Source organism: Muntiacus reevesi, chromosome 1 (genome assembly GCF_963930625.1).
Source record: "Muntiacus reevesi chromosome 1, mMunRee1.1, whole genome shotgun sequence".
Lineage (NCBI taxonomy): Eukaryota > Metazoa > Chordata > Mammalia > Artiodactyla > Cervidae > Muntiacus > Muntiacus reevesi.
In genome coordinates, this window is record NC_089249.1 from 193,526,744 (window position 1) to 193,549,004 (window position 22,261).

Below are 22,261 nucleotides of genomic sequence, written 5' to 3' on the forward strand. Positions count from 1 at the left end.
GGTCCCTGAGTGGAGGTTCCATCACTCAGATCACCGGAGGTCATGCTGGCACATGGTCCATTGGTCCTGTGTTTTAAAGCCAGGGAACTGGGGTCGAGGTCAATATATGATCTGGGGCCAAGGGTCAGTTATGTGACTGGAGGCCAAAGTCATTCATGCCTAGGAATGGTTTGAGGGCAAGAGTCACTCAGCCCCATGGACAGGGCTCAGAATTCACTTATTCCTGAGACCTGGAGCCAGGGCTGTCTAAGCCAGTGACCTCAGAACAAGCCCCATACTCACCGTGGTGACTGCTGGATCCACGTCATCACAGCCAGGAAGGTATCGCTCACATGCCTGGAAGGCAGCCTGGGGATCTGGGCTTATCACCAGCTCCTGAACATCTCCCTGGGGAGAGAGTGGGGATTGGCAAAGGGGTCCACAGGCTGACTCCAATCCCCACTCCAAGCATCAGGGTCTTGTGTTTTTCCACTCAAATCACCACTACTAAGTATAAGGAAGGGATAGCCCCACCACAGCCCCAGAAATTCCTCTGCACCCCAAAACTGAGAGCAGGAAGATTTTATCAGGGTGATGCCAAACCACAAGCTATACCACACAGTGTCTGTCCCATCAGAGGCACATTTGTTCCTGTCTTCTCAGGCACATGGTGAGACCTACTATGTCAGGCACCCTTCAGGGTACCAGGGACAAGAAGGGAAACAAAAACTTTCCTAGTGGTCTAGTGGCTAAAAATTTGCCAATGCAGGGGACATGGGTTCAATCCCTAGTCCAAGAAGATGCAACATGCTGCAGTGAAACTAAACCCATGCATCACAACTACTAAAGCCCCCATGCCCTGGAGCCCGTGTTCCCCAGTGAGAAAAGCCACCACAAGGAGAAGCCCATGGGCTGCAACTGGAGAGTAGCCACAGCAGCAACGAAGACCCAGCACAGCTATAAAAATAGACATTTTTTTTTTTTAGAAAAAGAAGAAAACCGGATGATGAGTTACCTGGATTTTTATGACACACATAACAATCACTTCATTGAAAACACATCTGTCACAGAGCCTCAGGACACCGTGTCTTGCTGGCAACACGCACCATCACAACCACCAGCATGGTCACACATCACAATCTTATCCTCCCACCATAAGCCAAGTTTGTGTGTGTATGCTAAGTCACTTCAGTCGTGTCCAACTCTTTGTGACCCCATGGACTATAGCCCGATAAGCTCTTCTGTCCATGGGATTCTCCAAGCAAAGATACTGGAGTGGGTTGCCATTTCCTCCTCCAGGGGCTCTTCTCGACCCAGGGGTCAAACCCACATTTCCTTTGTCTCCTGCATTGCCGGGCAGGTTCTTTACTACTGTGCCATCTGGGAAGCCTAAGCCCAGTATGCACCATCTCAAATGATGGATTCGTTGTTTTACAGTCTCACAGACACACACCAAAGATGCACTGCGACGTGAGGGGCTTCCTTCTCTCAGCTTCCTGGTGCTGAATTGAAGCTGGATAGTTCCCTTCTCTGATCTCTTCGTCAGATTCAGGCTGCAGACAAACCTCCCTTCAGCCCTCTGCCTCAGTTTCCCCATCACTGAAGTGAAGTGAAGTGAAAGTCACTCAGTCGTGTCTGACTCTTTGCGATCCCATGCACTATACAGTCCATGGAATTCTCCAGGCCAGAATACTGGAGTGGGTAACCTTTCCCTTCTTCAGGGGATCTTCCCCACCCAGGGATCGAACCCAGGTCTCCCACATTGCAGGCGGATTCTTTACCAGCTGAGTCACAAAGAAAGCCTAAGAATACTGGAGTGAGTAGCCTATCCCCTCTCCAGATCTTCCTGACCCAGGAATCAAACCGGGGTCTCCTGCATTGCAGGTGGATTCTTTACCAACTGAGCTATGAGGGAAGCCCAATCCCTGAAAGGCTACCTCAAAAGTCTCCTCTCCAAGGTCCTGGGTCCCCAGCACAGTGAGTCCCGCTGTGCTGATGAATCGAGGTCCCTGAGCCAATATGGGGAGCTGAGGTTCACAATCAGCCACCAGGGTCACCATCCCACCGTCCACACTGACTGCCACACGATGCCACCTGCAAGCGCACAGTCTCAGTGGGCGGGTGCTCCTCACCCCCCCTCCCGGGACCCCCCACGCTCCCCATATTCACCTGCCGTCCGTGAGGTTGACCTGCTGGGGGAGGGGGCTGAAGGAATCACCTAGGAGGTCCAGAGCTGGCCCCAAGGCCAAGCCCAGCTGCCGGATGCCGCCCTCATCGTAGACGGACAGAAGGACAGAACGGTTGGCTGGCTGGCCCCGCAGAGTGATCAGGATGGAGAAGTTCTCAGGAAAGTGCCCATCTGGGAGGGCAGAGGGGAGGAGGCAGGTCATGCTGTGACCCCGGCTCCCAGGATGACCCACAGCCCCTCTGGCCCCGACTCACCTTGGAAGAGCTCCTGCGTGGGGACACCAAGCGTGCTGGTCTTGCCCACCCGGAACGCTCGGTCGCCCTCCGGGACCCTCTGGGGGCAGAGGCCGGGTCCCTCAGGGATCCCAGCCTGGCCCCCCCGCACGCCCAGCGCTTTCAGCACGTCCACAGGATCTGCTAAAGAAGCCGGGGTGCGGGGCGGTCAGAACAAGCCCAGGACCCTGTGTGACCAGCTCCAGTTTGGAGGACTCCGCACCCCCAACGGTGTTTATGGGTCAGGGGGAAGGAGCCGGCCTGGGACCCATGCTCCCCTCACCCCTGCACAGCTGTTCCGGCCTCATCAGCCTGTTGACTCCTGTTTTTTTCCCTTGGTTTTTGGTGAGAAGAGAAAAAAAAGCTGACCTAGTTCTGGGATGAATCAAAGCTTCCTGGCCTGAGCCCCAGAGCCAGGCAGTCCCCCTCTCCACACTCCCCCGCACCAGGTCCCTGGGGCTGCTTCCCGGGCCTGAAGTCCCCTTGCCAGGGGAAACCCGCTTCGAGAGGAGGGGCTCCTTCTGTATGTTCTTCCTACCTCTTCCCTTGGCTCTGCTCCCTCTGACCTCCTCCCTCTGACCACGCTCATCCATGACTTCCTCTGACAACCTTCACCCATGACCTCCTCCCTCTGGCCACCATCACCCACGGCCTCCTCCCTCTGACCACCTTCCCCCATGATCTCTCTCTGACCACCACCTCTCCTGGCTTCTTCCTCTGGCCACCATCACCCACGAACTCCCCCCTCTGACCACCTTCCCCCATGACCTCCTCCCTCTGACCACCTTCCCCCATGATCTCTCTCTGACCACCACCTCTCCTGGCTTCTTTCTCTGACCACCATCACCCAGGACTTCCTCTCTTTGACCACTGCCACTTTGGATCTCTTCCCTCTGACCACATTTTATGTGATCCCCACTGATTTCTGGCCATGCCCTCTGACCTTTCTCTGCCTGACCCTGGCCATCTCCTTCTGACTACGCCCGACCTCTTTGCTCTGCCTATCCCAGTCTATTCCAACACGTGACCTCCCCATTTTATCACCCTCTCTGACCTTCTCTCCTCTGACCACCTCTCCCTGATAACCTCCTGACTTCCTCCTTCTGACCCTCTCCCTCTCATCCCAGCAAAGGAAGAGATTTGTCCAATCAGATCCTAACCCAGGCTGTCCTGCCAGCCCCACCCGGCGCAGCCTGGCCAGTGCTAAGTAGAACCACATGGCTTGGGCAAGGGTGGGCGGGGTCCTCCCCTGGGCCCAAAGCCCCTGCCTGATCCCCCTCCCCTCAGTAGACTGCCCCACTGACCCCCTGACCCAGCCTCTTGGCAGGAGCCAGATTCTGCTGAATCTGCCATGACCTCACCCTGGGGGCGGCTCAGCTGAGCTCACCATTGGGGAGCCAGGATGAGGGGCCAGACGTGGGGGAGATCAGGGCTCAGATGTGGGCTTCCCATCCCCGCTCCTCCTGGGTCAGATCCTGCATTCACCAGACTCTGCAGAGCCCTGTTCCAACCTCAGCTCTCTCTCGCCCCAAACTTCTTCTGCTAGTTTTCCTTCTCTCCCCCTCCCGGCCTTCTCCCCATCCCACTCTCTGTGTCCAGCTCTGAATCAGTCCCTCTCCCTCTCTCTTTCGCTAACTCACGCTCTCTCTCACTCTCTAGCTCTCTCTGTCTCTGTCTCTTGGTACTTCCCTGGTTCTCACATCTGTTTTTCTCTGGCCTCTCTCTATCTGTGTGTGTGGATTACTCTCCCTATCTCTCTCCTCTCTCTCTCCTCTCTCTCTCTCTCTCTCCCCATACCCACTCCCCCCCAACTCTGCTGTTTCCACCAGCCCCAACTTTAATTGCCTGAATTGCCTGTTCTGTGGCTGGGCTGTCATTAAGAGGTATTTGGGTTACAGCCCCCTGGGGCTAAGATCTGGACTCCCAGGCTCTTCTAACCACAAGGGTCACTCCTGGGTGGAATGATCAGCCCAGCTGCCCTCTCTCCAGGCTGAAGCCTCAGGGAGGGCTGAGATCCATGATTCCACCCAGTGTGGCTCTCCCAGCCTCTCCTTTCACCCAGACTCAGAAGGATCTCCCCTCGACCAACTGCTCAATCACGTTTTAAAAGTCTTCTCCGTCATCTAACCCAAATGTCTCCTCCTTCAATCTGTGTTCCTTCTGTCATGGCCTTTCAGAAACTAACTGCCCTTTCTTTTCATGGCTGGCTTGCTGACAAGGAAATACACAAGCGGCATTGAGTTCTGCCTGCAGGGCCAGGAGCTGGGGGTCTGTCAAGCACCCAGCTTGCCCTTCTCCCCACAGACTCACCCGGGTGCTCGTGAGGACCCCAGGGAGATGCTGGCGGGGTCTAGGATGTGGAGGGAGGCAGGCAGGGATCAGGCTGGGACATGGCTGGGACCCCTCAGATGTGTAGGGGAGCTTAGATATGAATGTGCAAATGTGTATACGTGCTATAGTGTATGTGGGTGAGACTGCAAGCATGTGTAGGACTCTGTATGGTCCAGGGACTAGCTGACGGAGCACTTTGTGGTGTGTCTATGTCTGAGAGTATTTGGCCTATGATGGAGTGTTTAGGTGCAGTTCTTTGACTTGTTCTGGGATCCCAGCAATGAGTCAGAGGTTCTGCAGGTGATTCAGGGAAATCTGTGATTGTTATAGCTCAGACTCCAGCGAGATGCAGGCGTGGGGTTATCTGTGAGACTGAAGCAAAGTCAGCGAGTGGGTGACTGGGTGAGAACACTTTGCTGCTTTGTGTGGATGCCAGTGGAAGAACGTGTGAGCGTCTGAAAGCGTAGGCGAGTGACAAAAGCTGTGGCCGCGTGCGGACGGCTGATGGGGTTGCCTGGGCGTGGGCACCAGGTGTTTAACATTCTTGGTGTCCCTAGGGCCTTATATCCGGATTGCGTGCCTGAGATCGCACGACTGTGTGGATGTGTGAGCGTGGGAATGGGGCATAGGCTAATTTGGGATTATCCGCGTGAGCAAGGATCTCTCCGAACTGCTGAGAAAGTTAGAAAGTTGGAGGGGCCAGGGTGCTCGGGTGGGGGGTGGGCTGCGTTAGTGGAGGATTACCGGTAGGGCCTGACTTGGGGTATCTTAGACCAGGAAAGCCCCCTCAATCACACGTGAAGAACCACGACCTTCCCAAAGCCCGGGGCGCCCCCGACCCAGAACCCTGAGGGGCGGGGCGTGGCGTCCTGCCAGAACCGCACAGCTGGGCGTGCGTCAGCGCTGACTCATCCGTCCGGCGGCCCCCGGGACCCCCTGGGGGGGCCCTGAGAAATTCCTCGGGAAAAACACCCGAGGCTTGCTCAGCTTAGGAAAGCAACTTCCACTCCCCCCACCACCCGGCCCGCACTCCGCCCCTCCCTTCCCTGAGCCCCGCCCCGTCTCGCCCCTCCCCAGGGCCCTCCCGAGGCCCTGTCCATGGTGCTGATCTCGGCTCTGGGGAGCGCGGGGTGGGGGAGGGGGCAGGGATGGGGGAAAAGGAGGTGGGCGCGCGCTAACTGGGGTCAAAGGAGGAAGAGGAAGAATACGGTGAAGCCGTTTGGGGAGCCGCCAAGGGAGCTCTGAATCCCAGGTCAACCCTCTCCCCTCAAGTCCCCACCCATCAACCCCCTTAGAATGATCCTCACGGGCAGTTATTTACCTATTTATCCCCCAAGTCACAACCACAGCCCTCATAGGGTCATCCAGAGACACAATCACACGCATAACACGCGCGGTTATTCTTAAAATCAGCCCCACACACAGACACACACTCGCAACACAACTCAATCACAGACTCGCCTAGGGATCATCCCATCACCCATATCCATACAATCGTCAACTCCCACTTCGAGCACACACACAATTTCACTCTAAATGCCCCCAAGCTCATGACTGCGCACGCACACATACCTATAAATTGCATGCATTTCCATGCACGCACCACGAAACAGGGTCACAGGTTTCCATGCCCCCCCAAACTGTCACACCCGCAAACGGCCCAGAGTCAAACACTCGCGCCCCACGCAACGCGCACATCCCCCCCATTCCCCACTCCGCGGCGTCTTTGGGAGCCTCGCTGGACCCTGCATTCCAAATCCTATTTCCCCTTTCCCGGCTCACCGGCCTGCATCCGGGGCAGAAGCTGCAGAGAGGCCAGGAGCAGGCAGAGGCCGGCCCGCGGCTGGCCCGGGCCCCGGCGACTCCCCATCCCGGCGGGGCCCACACTCAAGGCGGGGAACCAGCCCGGGCGGCTGTAGGGCGCGGCGTCTGCTCCGGCTTGGTGCAGTCCCTCCGCGGCCGACTCCACTCGGGATCCGCAGGAGACTGCCCGAGACCCCGCCCTGGCCTCGCCCTGCGCTCCAGCGCCCGGCCAGGCGGAGCTCAAGGGAGGGGGGGCAGCTGACAGCTGGTGTGGGGAATTGGGAAAGTTTGTGCTGAGCGCTGATTGGCCGGCAAAGGGTGGAGCCCTGGGCCGGGAGCTGGGCCCTTTTTGCCCCACCCCACAGTAGCGGAGAGTGAAAGAGCCGGCTTAAAACTAAATATTATAAAAACTAAGATCATGGCACTTGGCCCTATGACTGCAGCCATGAAATCAGAAGACGACTGCTTCTTGGCAGGAAAGCAATGACAAACCTAGACAGTGTGGTGAAAAATAGAGACGTTACTCTGCCGACAAAGGTCCGTATAGTCAAGGCTGTGGTCTTCCCAGTGGTCAGGTACAGTTGTGATAGTGGATGGTAAAGAAGGCAGGATGCCAAAGAATTGATGCCTTTGAAATGTGGTGCTGGAGAAGACTCCTGAAACTCCCTTGGACAACAAGGAGATCAAACCCGTCAATCTTAGGGAAATCAACCCTGAATACTCGTTGGAAAGACTGATGCTGAAACTGAAGCTCCAGGATTTGGGTCATCTGATGTGAAAAACCGACTCATTGGAAAAGTCCCTGATACTCGGGAAGATTGAGGGCAGAAGGAGAAGAGGGCATCAGAGGATGAGATGTCTGAATGGCATCACCGATGCAATGGGCATGAACTTGGGCAAACTTCAGGAGTTGGTGAGGGACAGGGAGGCCTGGTGGACTGCAGTCCATGGGGTCCCAAAGAGTCGTACACAACTGTCCGACTGAACAATAACAGTAGCAGAGTAGGGTCACTCCCACCCAGCCTAAAATTCCGGGGTCCCAACCCAGACTTTTTATCCAAACAGACTCTGTTGAAGATCTTAGTCCCTTTCAAACATGCAGCCTCCATCTAGGGCCTGGAATTAGAGGGTAGAGCTTTATACCAAATCTTTTGTCTCAGTCAGGCCCCCAACTGGGGTCCCAGCCTGATGCTAAATCCTCACCCACCTGCCTGACCCCACAATAAGGCAGCAGCCTCACTCCCTGCCTCCCCTGTGTGTGCTCAGTCATGCCTGACTCTTCGGAGACGTCATGGGCTGTAGCCCACCAGGCTCCTCTGTCCATGGAATTCTCCACTCAAGAATACTGGAGTGGGTTGCATTTCCTTCTTCAGGGGATCTTCCTGACCCAGGGTCAAACCTGGGTCTCCTGCATCACAGGCAGATTCTTTGTTGTCTGAGCCACCAGAGAAGCTCAAACTCTTAATCTTCAAATAAAGCCCCCCACCTCCATCCCCGGCGCTCTTCTCCCGGACTCAGATCCCAGGCGGATGTCTCAGGCAAACCCCCAAATCCTCACGCATTTCCCCATTAAATCAGGGAGTCTGGTCCTACCCCCAAGCAGGGCACTGCCTCAGGGAGGGGTGGACCCCTGCCATTCCTGGGGTGAGGCAGAACGCTCCCTTCACCCCACTGGGAACTCTCCCCCACCCCAGTGTGAGGAGGACCCAGGGGGTCAGGTCAAGCGGAGCTGTCTGTGCAACTGAACAAGCGCAGACAGGCAGGATCTGAGAGTGCTTCCGCAGGGAGGAACCCGAGGGGCGTGTCCCGGGCCCTGAACTGCCCCGCCCCCCATGGGGAAGAGGGAGAAGCCTCCCTCCCGGCCTCCGACTCTTAGACAAAGAGACTTTGTGTCCCTGGGGAGGAGGGGGTGGGGACCCATCTGGCCTGAGGAGGAGGGAGGCCCTGAGTGGGAGGAGGAGAGGGAATCTCCTCAAGTCACTTCTACTCCCTCCCTCTTCAGGGACACCGGAGACTTAAGACTTCCCTAGCTGAAGACCCGTAAAGTTCCTGCCCTGCCCTCTTTTGTTGGGAAGTTCTTCCTGTAGTCTAACCCCATCTTCTGCCATTTCTGTGCCCTTTCTCTCTTTGAAAGGACCCTTCTGGGACCACACTCTCTCCACCAGAGATTCTTTGCCTAGGGTAGAAACAGCAAGAGAACACCCCTGCTCTTTTCCCATGCACCCCAAACACCCCCCCCCCAGCCCTGAATAACTTATCATCATAGCAAAAGCCCCCAGTTATGAGTGTATTGGGGAGGAAAGGAAATACTTGACAGATAAAAAGAAAGGACTGCATTGAAATTAAGGGATTCTCGCCCCCCACTCCCCCGCCCCATGGCTGCCTGTGCCAGGTCAGTTCATAATTGAGGAATTCCAGGGTTCCTTCACGCTGCTGGGGATCGGGTAGAGGGTGCTTAGGAGAGAGCAGATGAGCGGATGATAGGTGGCGGGAGTCAGGTGCTGGCCAGTGGAGGTCACGCGTCCAGGGAAGAATCAACATGGCCGATGCACCCCGGACTGTACTCATCTCAGGATGCTCCTCTGGGATTGGCTTGGAGCTGGCAGTGCAGCTGGCTCATGACCCCAGGCAGCGGTACCATGGTAAGGGGCCTGGGGGTGGGGAGGACAGACCGGGAAAGACTGGAGTGGGTATGGCTCCCCAGGACCCCTCAGCTCTCCCGGCACTATTTCCACTAGTCCATGCCTTCAGCTGCCTTGGTGAGCTTGGGGAGACCCCAGAACACCGAGAGGCCCCCTTCCCACCTCTGCTTGTGAATCAACCCCCATCCAAAGAAAGTTTCTAATGCACCTATTGGGTCTCAAGGTTTAGGTGTGGAAATACAGCTGCGGAAAAAAAAAATAGACAAAAATCTCTGCTGTGGGCAGGGATGTAGTGGGGGAGAAGAGGGAAGACAAATACTCAACAGATATTTTAATTGCATTATATGGCCAGTGCTGATGAGTGGTCAGAAGCAAAATAAAGGAAGTGGGATGCCTGAGTGTGATATTTTTAGAAGGGCTGGCTGGGGAGGACTTTTCTGAGGTTTCACTTAGGCATTCCCTGAAGATTCCCCTCCCCCACCCCTCCCCAGATTACTACTCAGTGATAAGCCTCTTAAGTGACCCTGACCTTGAGGGTTTGGAGTGGGGGGGGAGGGCGCAGCTGTAGGTCTAAAGACTTGGCCTTCTACAGCTCTGGAGTCAATGACCCCAATCAGCACCCCACCCAGAACCTCTGACCCAGAGCGCACTAGAGTCGAAGCAGCCAAAGGGCCATTACTTAATAGAAGGATGCAAGGGTGAAGACGTTGCCCCACTTGGCAAGGTTGCTTCTCCCAGGGCTCTGCTGTCTTAGAGACATGCGCAACTTTGGCAAAACCCATGGTCAGAGGAGCCTGGCGGGCTATAGTCCATGGGGTCGCAGAGAGTCGGATTTGACTTAGCAACTAAACAACAAGGATAAATTAGGCAAGAAACTTCATCTTGTTGAGACCTGGTGAGTTAATGGGGGTAATATTATCTATGTGTTCCGATTACTAGGTAAAAGCAGAGCACCCCAAAATGTATGGCATACAACAGCTGCAATCACCTTTTTTGAGAGATTTACAAAGGTTATGAACTTGGAAGAACTCAGCTGGGCAGTTCAGCTGAGCAGTTCAAGGTCAAAGGCCACAACGAGAACAGATGAGACTGGAACAAGTCAGGGTTGGGCGGACATCTCTCTCCCTTCCAGCCATCTCAGGGCTGCTTCATGTGGTCTTTCTTTCTGGGCTGGCTTGGGCTTCCTCCCAGCATGGTGGCCTCAGGACAGGGCTGCTATAGGGTGGCTAAAGGCTTCAAGAGTAAGCGTTCCAGCAAGCAAGGCAGAAACTGCAACATCTTTTTCATCCTAATCTCCGAAGCCACACAGTGTTACCTTTACCACAGTCTATTGATTCCCAGCTAGTCACAGGATTCAAGAATCAGATTTCATGTCCTGCTGGGTGAGAAGCTACATTCTAGAAGAGAATGAGCAATAAAAGATGTTGTGGCCATCTTTGGAAAATAAGTCAAAGACCTAATCATAGGAGTCCTGTGAGGATTGGAGCTAGCACTTATTTAAAAATGTTTAGCATAGTATATGGCACATAGTAGGTGTTCAATAAATTGGAATCTATGCTGATGATGTAAATGTGGCTATTCATACTTACATGTGCATATCTGCACATATGCTGACTTTATTTTTTTATTGGAAAAGGTGGCACTAGTGATAAAGATCCCACCTGCCAATGCAGGAGATGTGAGAGACACGGGTTCAATCCCTGGGTCAGAAAGATGCCCTGGAGAAGGAAATGGTAACCCACTCCAGTCTTCTTGTCTGGAGAATCCCATGGACAGAGGAGCCTGGCGGGCTACAGTCCATGGGGTCACAAAGAGTTGGGCATGAAGCGACTTAGCATAGCACAATGATTTTACAATGTTGTGTTGGTTTCTGCCATACAATGCAAATCAGCCACAATTATATCATATCCCCTCCTTCCCCACTCCCATTCCTCTAAGTCATCACAGAATGGAGGCTGGGTTATATAGCGACTTCCCACTAGTTATCTATTTTACACATGGTAGTGTATATATGTCAATGCTACGTTCTCAATTCTACCTACCCTCTCCTTCTTCCAGTGTGTCCATTCTCTATGTCTGTGTCTCCATTCCTTCCCTGCAAATAAGTTTACCAGTACTATTTTTCTAGATTCCATATATATGCATTAATATACAGCATTTGTTTTTGTCTTTCTGACTTACTTCACTCTGTATAACAGGCATATGTTGACTTTAGATGTGCAGGCATTTCTTTCCTCAAACCAATCTGTTCTGTGTTTATTTTATTGTCTTACCTAGTGGTTTTGAATTCCACGAAGCCATGCACTTTATCTTATTTCATGTGATAGCCTCTGCACCTCAAATAGGGCATAGGGTAGAGTGGATGCTCAATATATGTTTGCTAGATGAATGGATGGATGGATGGATGGATGAAGGTACATATAAATGTCTGTACATAAGTATGCACTTGTGATTGCATGGTGAATGTAGATGGATAAACCTATGGGTCTCCATTCTTCTGTGACATTCCTCATGCAGTATCACAGGAACATGGACGTTCACTCATAGAGTAAAGGAACCCAGTGCCTGCTCCAAATCTGCTCTCTGTTCCCAGTGGTGGCCACCATGAGGGACCTGGGAAAGAAGGGGACACTGGAGGCAGCTGCTGGGGAGGCTCTGGGTCAGACCCTCACCGTGGCCCAGCTGGACGTGTGCAGTGATGAGTCAGTGGCCCAGTGTCTCAGCTGCATCCAGGGAGGGGAAGTGGACGTGCTTGGTGAGTCTGAGCATCCCCTGGGGCCACTTGCCTCCTCCGTGGCCTAAGCAGAGATCCTCAATCACAGCAAGCCCTCTCCAGTGTCTGGGAACCAGCCCTCTTATTTCACCAGTAACCGCTGACACTGTACAGAAGGGGTAAACCAGTTGGCTAAGAGCCCAGGCTACCATTCAGTTTATTAAAGATACAAAAAATAAATTGAGACCTGGGAATAGGGTGGATTTTTTTGAATGGAACTTCTCACGTATGAAGAAAACCATACGTGGTTGGGGAAATTAATTTGATGAGTCATTGAGGGAAGGGAACATGATGAAGAAGCAACTCATGGTCCCTAAATGGTCCTCTAAGGAGGGTGGATGTGGCTGTTTTGATGCAATTTGGGGTCAGAGCTGAATTGCTCATGCATTGAAGGGGAGGCTGTTCCCAGCAGTCCTCTTCCCCACCCAGGGTTAAGAGTCCCCTATAACAAACGCTAAACCATATTTAAAGATTTTCAAGGCTCCACATTTGTCCGTCCTAGATACCCTGGATTAACCCCAGATTTGGAGTGGGGGAGGGGTGGGATGATTTAGCAAGTGTCCCTGGGAGAGTGACCCTAGAAGGGTTGGAGGACTTCAAAGTAACCTTCACCCCTACCCCTCTTAGTGAATAATGCTGGAGTGGGCCTGGTGGGGCCCTTGGAAGGGCTCAGCCTAGCTGCCATGCAGAATGTCTTTGATACCAACTTTTTTGGGGCCGTCCGTCTGGTCAAGGCTGTGCTTCCTGGCATGAAGAGAAGGCGACAGGGCCACATCGTGGTGGTCAGCAGTGTCATGGGGCTGCAGGGTGAGTCCTGAGGATCCAATGCTGGGAATCCTCCCAGTGTCTGACCCTCCCCCAGCTGGAAGGATGGCAACTAGGTTTTAACTCATATTCCCTAAATAGACCTGCATTGAGAAGAATACTGAACTTCAGGAGGAAAAAGTTCTGGGATAGATTAGTTACGTCTACCATGGTGCAGGAGTAGACAGGGCTGGTATACATGCTGCCAATGGCCATCCACATCCATTATCAACCCCACTTCTGGAGACCTCCGAAAATCTCTTCCAACCATCCCACAAAACTCAAAGGAACCATCAGAACTCCTCCTGAGACTCCTTCTTGCCAGACCCCACCAGACCCCAGAGATGTCTAGATCTGGGACTCTGAGCTTCTGCAGGAAAGAGAGTGGTGATTGACTAGAGATGTCTGCTATGGGCCTACTATGGAGGCCACCTACTTGCCATCCTTGTGCCTGGCTCCTTCCTCCTCAAGCCTCTCTCAACTTCCTTCCTCTCCCTGGAAATTTCCTTGGAACTGCCCCTCGCGCCAGCAGCCCACTAAGGAATCCACCCTACTTGTAACCCTGACATGGGAAATCTACATTTACCCAGCTCTTTGGCCCCTCTTCCAGCTACACTCCCTGACTTTGGGGGGGGACACGTTCACTGTTCAACAGGGGCCAATAATGACCCTGGTGAGTGGGGCTTGTCCTTGGGGACCCCAGGAATCCCATGACCAAGCGGCCCAAGCATTTAGAGGATGGAGGGAAATAGGAGAGTTCCCTGGACTAAGGATGGATGGAACACTGCAAGGAAGAGGTGGGACGAGGCACCCCAACTTCATCCTGACCCTACATGGTCCCACAACACACTACCATACACCTATCACATTGACCCCAGGTATCCTCTGACCCCTAAATCCTCTTTGCTCTGTCTCCCAAGACCCCATCCCTCTGGACCCACCAAGCCCACCACCCAGACCCCCAAAGGGCCCGCCTTCCTGCCATCCTCTTAGGTGTCGTGTTCAATGAAGCCTACGCGGCCTCCAAGTTTGCCGTGGAGGGGTTCTTCGAAAGTCTGGCTGTCCAGCTGCTACAGTTCAACATCTTGTGAGGCGGGCATTTGGACAGTGATGGGGGGATGGAGGCGGGGCAGACAAGGAGAGAGGAGCAGCAGAGGAGACGGGTGGGAGCAAGGAGGTGTGAAATAATGGGAGACATGGAGAAGTGAGGAGAAAAGAGGGACAGTATTGGAGACTTTCCTGGCGGTCCAGTTTGTTAAGACTTCATTTCCAATGCAGGAGGCATGGGCTCAGTCCCTGGTCAGGGAACTAAGATCCTACATGCCATGCAGCCACACACACACAAAAAAAAAAAAAAAAAAAAAAAAAAAACCCAGAGAGAGAGAGAGAGAGTATTAGGCAAAATGGGGTATCTGGCATTTGGGGGGCACCAGACTCTCTCCCCTCCCCCTTTTCTCAGCATCTCCCTGGTGGAGCCAGGCCCGGTTATCACAGAATTTGAAGGCAAGCTCCTAGAGCAGGTTTCCACAGCCGAGTTCCCAGGCACCGACCCTGACACCCTGAGCTACTTTCAAGATCTGTACCTCCCAGCCTCCAGGGAGCTCTTTCACAACGTGGGACAGAGCCCACAGGATGTAGCCAAGGTGAGGTGGGGCCCGGAGACCCAAGACGTGGCTCAGGTATGTGAGGGGGCCCCTCCCTACAGAAACCCTGCCCCTCCTTGGGTCCCAGAGCTCAGGGCTCCACCCCACAGGTCATCGTCAAGGTCATCGGCTCGGCCAGACCACCCTTGCGCCGACAGACCAACACCCGCTACACTCCGCTGACCGCACTCAAGGCCATGGATCCCTCCGGCAGCCTGTATGTGCGAACCTCCCACCGCCTGCTCTTCCGCTGGCCGCGCCTCCTCAAGCTTGGCCTTCGGTGCCTGGCCTGCAGCTGCTTCCGCACCCCAGTGTGGCCCCGATGAACAGAGCCTCACCCAACCCTCCTCACCCCCCAACAACCAAGCCTCTTTAGTTCACACCCCTCTCTGGATATACGACCCTTCACTCATTCATTCATTCATTCAACAAACTCTGCCTGACACATTTTTGTGTCTGGGCATTGCTGGAACGCCAGAGAGCACCCAGCCTCCAGGCACAGACCCCTCTGTGGTCAAGGCTAAGAGCAGAGAGAGCGGACCCTAGGATCCTGGCATCCTGGGCTGAGGAGCCCAGATCAGAGAGCTGGACCTGTGTCCGGGAGGCAAGGAAGGCTTCTTGGAGGAGGGGGCATTGTCCCTGGACCTTGAAGGATGAAACAGGCTGTCTCAGTCAACCTCTGGACTTCATTATCTTCAGTCTGGGGATTTAGGAATGATCCAGACATCCCCACCCCTCCTCCCCTTCTACACACACACTCAAAGCTGGTTTGACTAAGGGGTTTCCAGACTTCCTGGTCACATACTCCATCAGGAGGGCTTCCTGGTGGCGCTAGTGGTAAAGAACCTGCCTGCCAATGCAGGAGATGTAAAAGATGCAGGTTCAATTCCTAGGTTGGGAAGATCCCCTGGAGGAGGACATGGCAACCCACTCCAATATTCTTGCCTGGAGAATCATCATGGACAGAGAAGCCTTGCGAGCTACAGTCCGTAGTAGGGTCACAAAGAGTTGGACATGAATGAAGCAACTTAGCATGCACACGTTCCATCAGTAAAATGTGTTTGCAAACACATCAGCAATGTATGTATATTTTTTCATAAAATATATATTTGCAACTAATAGTAACCACTGTAAGTAATAAAGCTCAATTTCTTATGTATAAATAAAAACATTAAAAAGAAATAGGGCCTTTCTCACACCTATTAGCATGACTACTTTTTTTTTTTAACAACTGATTATCGATTTATTAAAAAGATTGATTTAGGCATCGGCAATGATGACTTCCACCTCGACTCCTGGCTCAATACTGATGGAAGTGATCTGCTTGACAATTTCAGAAGGGCTGTGCAGGTCAATGAGTTGCCTGTGGATCCTCATTTGGAATCGATCCCAAGTCTTAGAACCTTCACCACAAGGAGTTTTCCTTGTAGTTATTCTCAGAGTCTTGGTAGGCATCCGAACTGGTCCTTTCACTTTGAGATTCTTTTCCTTCTCGCCTCTGATCAAGTCAGCACACACCTTCTCCAGAGACTTCACGCTGCGGCTGGTGAGGGTGACCCTAATCCGGTGAATGGCCACCTCTGGCTCCACGGGAGTCTTGTCGGTGTCTTTAAAGGCCATGGCTGCGGCGCGGCTTCCTGACCGACTTGTTCCTCAGCTAGAGCGAACAGCGGTGAGTCAGGAACAAGACCGGGGGGCACTCAGCTCCGCTGCAGCAGCGACCGCATCTTCCTCAAAGAGGACTGCATTTTTTTAAATGCCCAGAAAATAGCAAGTGTTTGCATTAATGTAAAGAAATTGGAACCCTGTGCACTGTTGGTGGGCATCCCAGATGGATCAGCAGGTAAAGAATCCACATGCAATGCAGGAGACACAGGAGACTCAGGTTCAATCCCAGGGTCAGGAAGACCCCCTGGAGAAGAAAATGGCAACCCACTCCAGTATTCTTGCTTGGAAAATCCCATAGACAGAGGAGCCTGGCAAGCTACAGTACATGGGGTCGCAAAGAGTTGGACACGACTGAGCACATCACACATTAGGCATTAGGCAGGCACTGTTGGTAAGAATGTAAAATGGTGCAGCCACTATGGAAAGTGGTATGGCAGTTCCTCAAACAATGAAATGAAATTATCATATGACTCAGCAGTTCCATTCCTGGGTATCACCCAAAAGAATTGAAGAGATATTGTACACCCATGTTCAGAACTGCATTGTCCACAATAGGCAAAAGGTGGAACCAACCCAAATGTCCATCAACAGATGACTGGATAAACAAAATGTGATCCATCCATACAATGGAATATTTATTCAGCTTTAAAAAGGAAGGAAATTCTGACACATGCTAAAACATGGATGAAACTTGAGGACACTATGCTGAGTGAAAGAAGCCAGACACAAAAGGATAAATACTGTATGATTCCACTTATATGAGGTCCTTAGAGGAGTCAGATTCAAAGGGACAAAATAGAATGGTGGGTGCCAGGGGCTGGGAAAAGGGGAATGGAGAGTTAGTGGTTAATGGCGATAGAGTTCCAATTCTACAAGATGAAGAAAGAGTTCTTGGAGATGGATGGTGGTGACAGTTACACAACAGTGTGAATGTACTTATCACTAATGAACTGTAGGACTTTGCTGGTGGCTCAGTGGTAGAGTTCGCCTGCCAATGTAGAAGACATGTGTTCAATCCCTGATCAAGGAAGATCCCCCACACCACGGGGCAACTAAGCCCGTGTGCCACAGCTGTTGAGCCTGTGCTCTAGAGTCCGGGAGTCAGCATTTCTGAAGCCCTAGAGCCCTAGAGCCCATGCTCTACAAGAGAAGTCACTGCAATGGGAAGCCCAAGGACCACAACTAGAGAGAACTAGAGAGGAGTCCTGGCTCACTGCGACTAGAGAAAGGCTGCACGCAGCAGTGAATACAGCACAGCCAAAAATAAATGAGTAAATTTTTTTAAAAACCTAGTCAACTATACACTTAAAAGTAGTGAAGAGGGACTTCCCTGGTGGTCCAATGGTTAAGACCCCATGCTCTCCATGCAGGAGCTGCAGGTTCGATCCCTGGTCAGGGAACTGAGATCCTGCATGCATTGGCCAAAAAAAAAAATAGTGAAGATGACACATTTTGTATTGTATATACTTTGCCACAATTTAAATTTTTTTAAACCAATAAGTATTCCATCTGAACCCTGAGACAAGTGTCCCCCAGGTTTCTTGGCCCTCCTCTTGAGAATTCGGAAGCAAATGAACTCTGGGTATAAAAGCTGATTTTGCTTCTCTTTCAATGGGTGGCCCTGGGCAGGTGACTCCCCTGGTGTCATCTTCTACCAAGCAGGACTAGCAGTAAAGTGCTGAAACCAAGTCCTCTGGACTGTTTCATTTCACTTGGAATACTTGTTGTGGTTTTGGGTTCAATAACCACCTTGGAATGCCAGGCTCCAGGCAAAGTTTTTCAATTAAAGTTTGCTCGGCAGCCTTATGAGATGGAGTCACTCAGAATATCCCCAGTTTCATGAGACAGAGGGGAGGAGTGGAGAAAGGCAGGAATCTAGTCTGGGGCCATCCAACTAGGTCTATGCCGGTCTTTAGAACTTCTTCTAGGAAAAGGGAAACTGAAAAGAGAAATCCTGGACCCTCAGAAGAGATCTCTTTGAGTCAGTGCAAGGGCTACTCAATATTTTTTCAAATTAGTTCCTCCTTTCTGCTTCCTCTGTACTGGATTTTTGAAGCAATGTTGGAATACCTGCAAAAGAATATCTGAAAGTAGATAATGGTGATGGTTGCACAAGATTATGAATCCACCCAAACCCACAGAATTGTGCACTTAAACAAGACAATGTTTATGGCAAATAAATGATATCTCAATTAAAAAAAAAATTTTTGGAGTCTATCTGCAGAGGACGAAGTTTTGACCCCTTGTCAGGGGACTAAGATCCCCATCATGCTGCACATGATCCCCACATGCATGTGGTGGACGTCCCCAGTGGCTCAGATGGTAAAGAATCTGCCTGCAATGCAGGAGTCCTGGGTTCCATCCCGGGTTGGGAAGATACCCCTGGAGAAGGGAATGGCTACCCACTCCAGTATTCTTGCCTGGAAAATCCCATGGATAAAGGAGCCTGACAGGCTACAGCCCATAAGATCGCAAAGAGTTGGACATGACTGGACAATTAACACTTCCATTTTCATCCCGGTAATTTCATCTCACGTGACCTGAATTCTGATTTTTTAAATTCATTTTTATTGGAATATAGTATTTGCCTGCGATGTAGGAGATGCAGTTTCGATTTCTAGGTCTGAAAGATCCCCTGGAGAAAGAAACAACACCCCACTAAAGTATTCTTGCCTGGGAAATCCCATGGACAGAGGAACCTGGCAGGCTACAGTCCAAGGGATCACAAAAGAGTCAGATACAAATTAGCGACTAAACAACAACACAGTTGGTTTACATGTTGTGTTTACATGTTGTGTTAGTTTTTGCCGTACTTCAGAGTGAATCAGTTATACATACACATATTCTTTTTTATTTTTTAATTTTTTTCCCATTCTTTTTCAGATTCTATGTCTATAAAGGTTAGTATGGGCTTCCTGCGGCACAGTGGTGAAGAATCCACCTGCCAAAGCAAGAGACCCAGGTTAGATCCCTGAGTAGGAAAGATCCCCTGGCGATGGAAATGGCAACCTGCTCCAGTATTCTTGCCTGAAAAATTCCAAGGACAGAGGAGCCTGGTGGGCTACAGTTCACGGGGTCACAAAAAGTCAGACACAGCTGAGCAACTAAGCACATAGGCATTGAATACAGTTTCCTATGTCAATTTTTAAATTAAATTAAATTTTAACAATAATAGGTGAGGGACTTCCCTGGTGGTCCAGTGGTTGAGAATCCATCTTCCAGTGCAGGGGACTCGGGTTTGATCCCTGGTCAGGGAACTAGATCCCTCATGCCACAGCTAAAAGATCCCATGTGCCACAACTAAGACCTGGTGAAGCCAGACAAAATAAAAAGATAAATAAACATTGGGCTTCCCAGGTGGCACTACTGGTAAAGAACCCATTTGCCAATGCAGGAGACATAAGAGACGTGGGTTTGATCCCTGGGTCGGGAAGATCCCCTGGAGGACGGCATGGCAAACCACTCCAGTATTCTTGCCTAGAGAATCCTATGGACAGAGGAGCCTGTCAGGCTACAGTCCATAGGGTTGCACAGAATCAGATACGACTGAAGCAAATTAGCACACACAGACAAATAAACATTTTAAATAAAGTAAAAAAGAGTAGATGAAATACACATGTACAAAAGGTCTTTAACCAGGAGGCTCACCCAAGTATTAGATCAATCAATTTCCTTCACCTCTGGCTTCCAGTTGCGTTGGGTTCTGCCAGTGGGAGGCATAAGCAGGAGGTCAGGGGGTGGGAGGGGAAAGACCAGGGCGTTTGTCCCTTCCATGCAGGGTCCCTGTGGATTCGAAGCATCTGTCCATCTCAGGCCCTGACTCCAGTTTCTGAGGACCACTCCCTTCAGCTAAAGATAGTGATGGGACCGCATGGTCAGCAGGAGGAAGGCACTGTGTTATCCTCCATTAGGCTCCTGACCCCTGGCCCTTCCTCTAACCACTGTGCCTGTCCCCATCACTCCCCAAATTACCCACTGTGAGTGTGCTGTCTCTTTCCATCTGGGACGCTGACTGATGCAAGTCCATGCACTTGACAAGGTAGAGGAGCAAAGTGCGTACACAGTAGCCTGCCGTCACACTCTACCATTAGAACGTGATCGATCTTGGCTGCCTGCCTTACCCCAAAGGTCTCCTCTGTCCTGAATCTTATGAATTTCCAATATTTCCTTGCTTTATAAAAAAAAAAGAACTCCATTTTTTTTTTTTTTTAGGACTTCCAAAGTGGTACAGTGATTAAGGATCCACCTTCCAATTCAGGGGACCTATTCAACCCCTGGTTGGGGAACTAAGATCCCACATGCCTTGGAGCAACCCGCAACGACTGAGCCCGGGCACTCTGGAGTCCATGAGCCACAAGTCAAGGAAAGCCTACCTGCCACTGATGAGACTCAACACAGCCTAATTAATGTAGAAACCTCCTTTAGAATGCTCCTCAATATTCTGTGATGATCTCTATGGGAAAAGTATCTGCAAAAGAATGGATATATGTGTATATATAGCTGAATCACTTTACCGTATACCAGAAACTAACATAACATTGTAAAGCAGCTATACTCCAACACAAACTAGAACCTGTACTTATAAAATGTTTTTAAAACTCCCTTAAGTAAATTATTTTAAAAGACACAATTACCTCCTTACCAAGAAGGAAGAGCCATCACACCCAGGATGAGTGAAGCCGAACTTGATTTTTATTTGCAGGTGGGGCGGACAGTATTCCAAATGCCATTCACATCGATTTTTTTTTTTTTTTTTGGATGCTCTCTGTCTTCATTGCAGCTCACAGGCTTTCTCTAGTTGCAGTGAGCAGGGGATACTCTTCATTCCGGTGCACAAGGGTCTCATTGCAGTGGCTTTCTTGTTGCAGAACATGGGCTCTAGGCAGGTGACTTCAGTAGTCGTGGAGCACAGGCTTAGCTGCCCCACGGCATGTGGGATCTTCCCAGACCTGTGTCCTCTGCACTGGCAGACAGACTCCTAACCACTGGACCACCAGGGAAGTCTCCGTATAGACTCCTGGCACAAGAACACACCAGACCTTCTCTCCCAGCTTCCCTTGCAGCTTGGGGGCGAGCACGTGACCTTAATCCCATTCTGCAGATGCACAGGATTTAGAATGCAGAGCTGCCCACCCGGAGGAATGATCAGCAAGAGGAGGGGGCAGAAGGGATACAAGCATTGCATCACCAGTGTTGGCAACAAAAGCCAGAGCTGCTGGCTGGTTCCAGGGGGTGATTAAACTGTGGTCTTAGCTGCTGTCCTGCCCTCACTTCATCCTTTTCCATCTTCCAAGGCTGGTAATCCCATGAGCCCCCAGTATCCACCCGCAAGAAATTCCTCTGCAGCTTAAATCACCCTGAGTCAGTTTCTGTTGCAAATCAGGAAGAATCATCATCAATCCAGATAGCAACTTCAAAACACCTTCTTGGCTTCCAGCCTAGTCCAACCACCAAGATTACTCACGTAGAATATTGCCCCAGCCTCCTCCCCTTCTGTATTTTCCTCCCTACAATATATTTTCCAGACAACAGCCCAGAGGATCCTTAAACATATCTTTCAAATAGTTAAAACAAACAAAAAATAAATAAATAAATATTTTAAAAAACAGTTAAAACATTCACAGTGCTTTTCAAAATAAAAAAATACAAAAGAACACACATAAAAATAAAAATTAATAATACATATTAAGAAATATTTTTAAGCCATTCTCTTATCCTCCTCGTTACTCAACTGCCCAGTTTCTGATTCCCCACCCCTGCATGTTATAACTTTCATGAGTTATTTATCCAGATTTTCTTTCTGAATATACAAGGGAAAAAACACCTGATGAATGGATAAATGAACTGTGGTATACACACACAAAGGAATAGTATTCAGCCTTAAAAAGGAAGGGACTTCTCTGGTGATCCAAGGGTAAGGAATCTGCCTTTTAATGCAGGGTACATGGGTTCGAGCCCGTGTCGGGGAACTAAGATCCCACATGCCACCAGGCAACTAAGCCTGCATGATGCAATTAGAGAAGCCCAGGCACTGCAACAAAGACCCAGAGCAAGAAAAAATTTTTTTAAAAAAAAGGGAAGGAAATCCTGACCTGTGCTACAACACAAATGAACCTTGAAGACATTACACAGATGAACCTTGAAGACATTATGCCAAT

General features: G+C 51.1%; 3 protein-coding genes across 4 annotated transcripts in view; 1 reads left to right on the top strand and 2 right to left on the bottom strand.

Moving 5' to 3' along the window:
• The window catches only part of COL5A3 (collagen type V alpha 3 chain), a 45,145-nt gene extending 38,366 nt beyond the window's left edge, over positions 1-6,779 (bottom strand). Inside the window, exons 1-5 of one of the 2 annotated variants that reach the window (XM_065917736.1) lie at positions 6,553-6,779; positions 2,422-2,583; positions 2,149-2,338; positions 1,917-2,073; positions 283-387 (exon numbers count right to left, since the gene is read on the bottom strand). In XM_065917736.1, coding sequence (XP_065773808.1) covers positions 283-387; positions 1,917-2,073; positions 2,149-2,338; positions 2,422-2,583; positions 6,553-6,640 — 702 coding nt within the window. In that variant the 5' untranslated portion in view covers positions 6,641-6,779. The remainder of the gene's footprint in view (positions 1-282; positions 388-1,916; positions 2,074-2,148; positions 2,339-2,421; positions 2,584-6,552) is intronic. The other variant, XM_065917737.1, reaches the window with a different exon arrangement.
• Positions 6,780-9,112: 2,333 nt separating this feature from the next.
• On the top strand, positions 9,113-14,761 carry RDH8 (retinol dehydrogenase 8). Its single transcript, XM_065932553.1, has 6 exons — positions 9,113-9,215; positions 11,809-11,970; positions 12,616-12,795; positions 13,786-13,879; positions 14,252-14,435; positions 14,546-14,761. Exons 1-6 carry the CDS (start codon positions 9,113-9,115, stop codon positions 14,759-14,761), a joined length of 939 nt encoding a protein of 312 aa, XP_065788625.1.
• Positions 14,762-15,650: 889 nt separating this feature from the next.
• On the bottom strand, positions 15,651-16,148 carry LOC136166403 (small ribosomal subunit protein uS10-like). The gene has a single exon (XM_065932565.1). It carries the CDS (start codon positions 16,053-16,055, stop codon positions 15,696-15,698), a length of 360 nt encoding a protein of 119 aa, XP_065788637.1. The 5' UTR covers positions 16,056-16,148; the 3' UTR covers positions 15,651-15,695.
• Between the last annotated feature and the right edge of the window lie 6,113 nt (positions 16,149-22,261).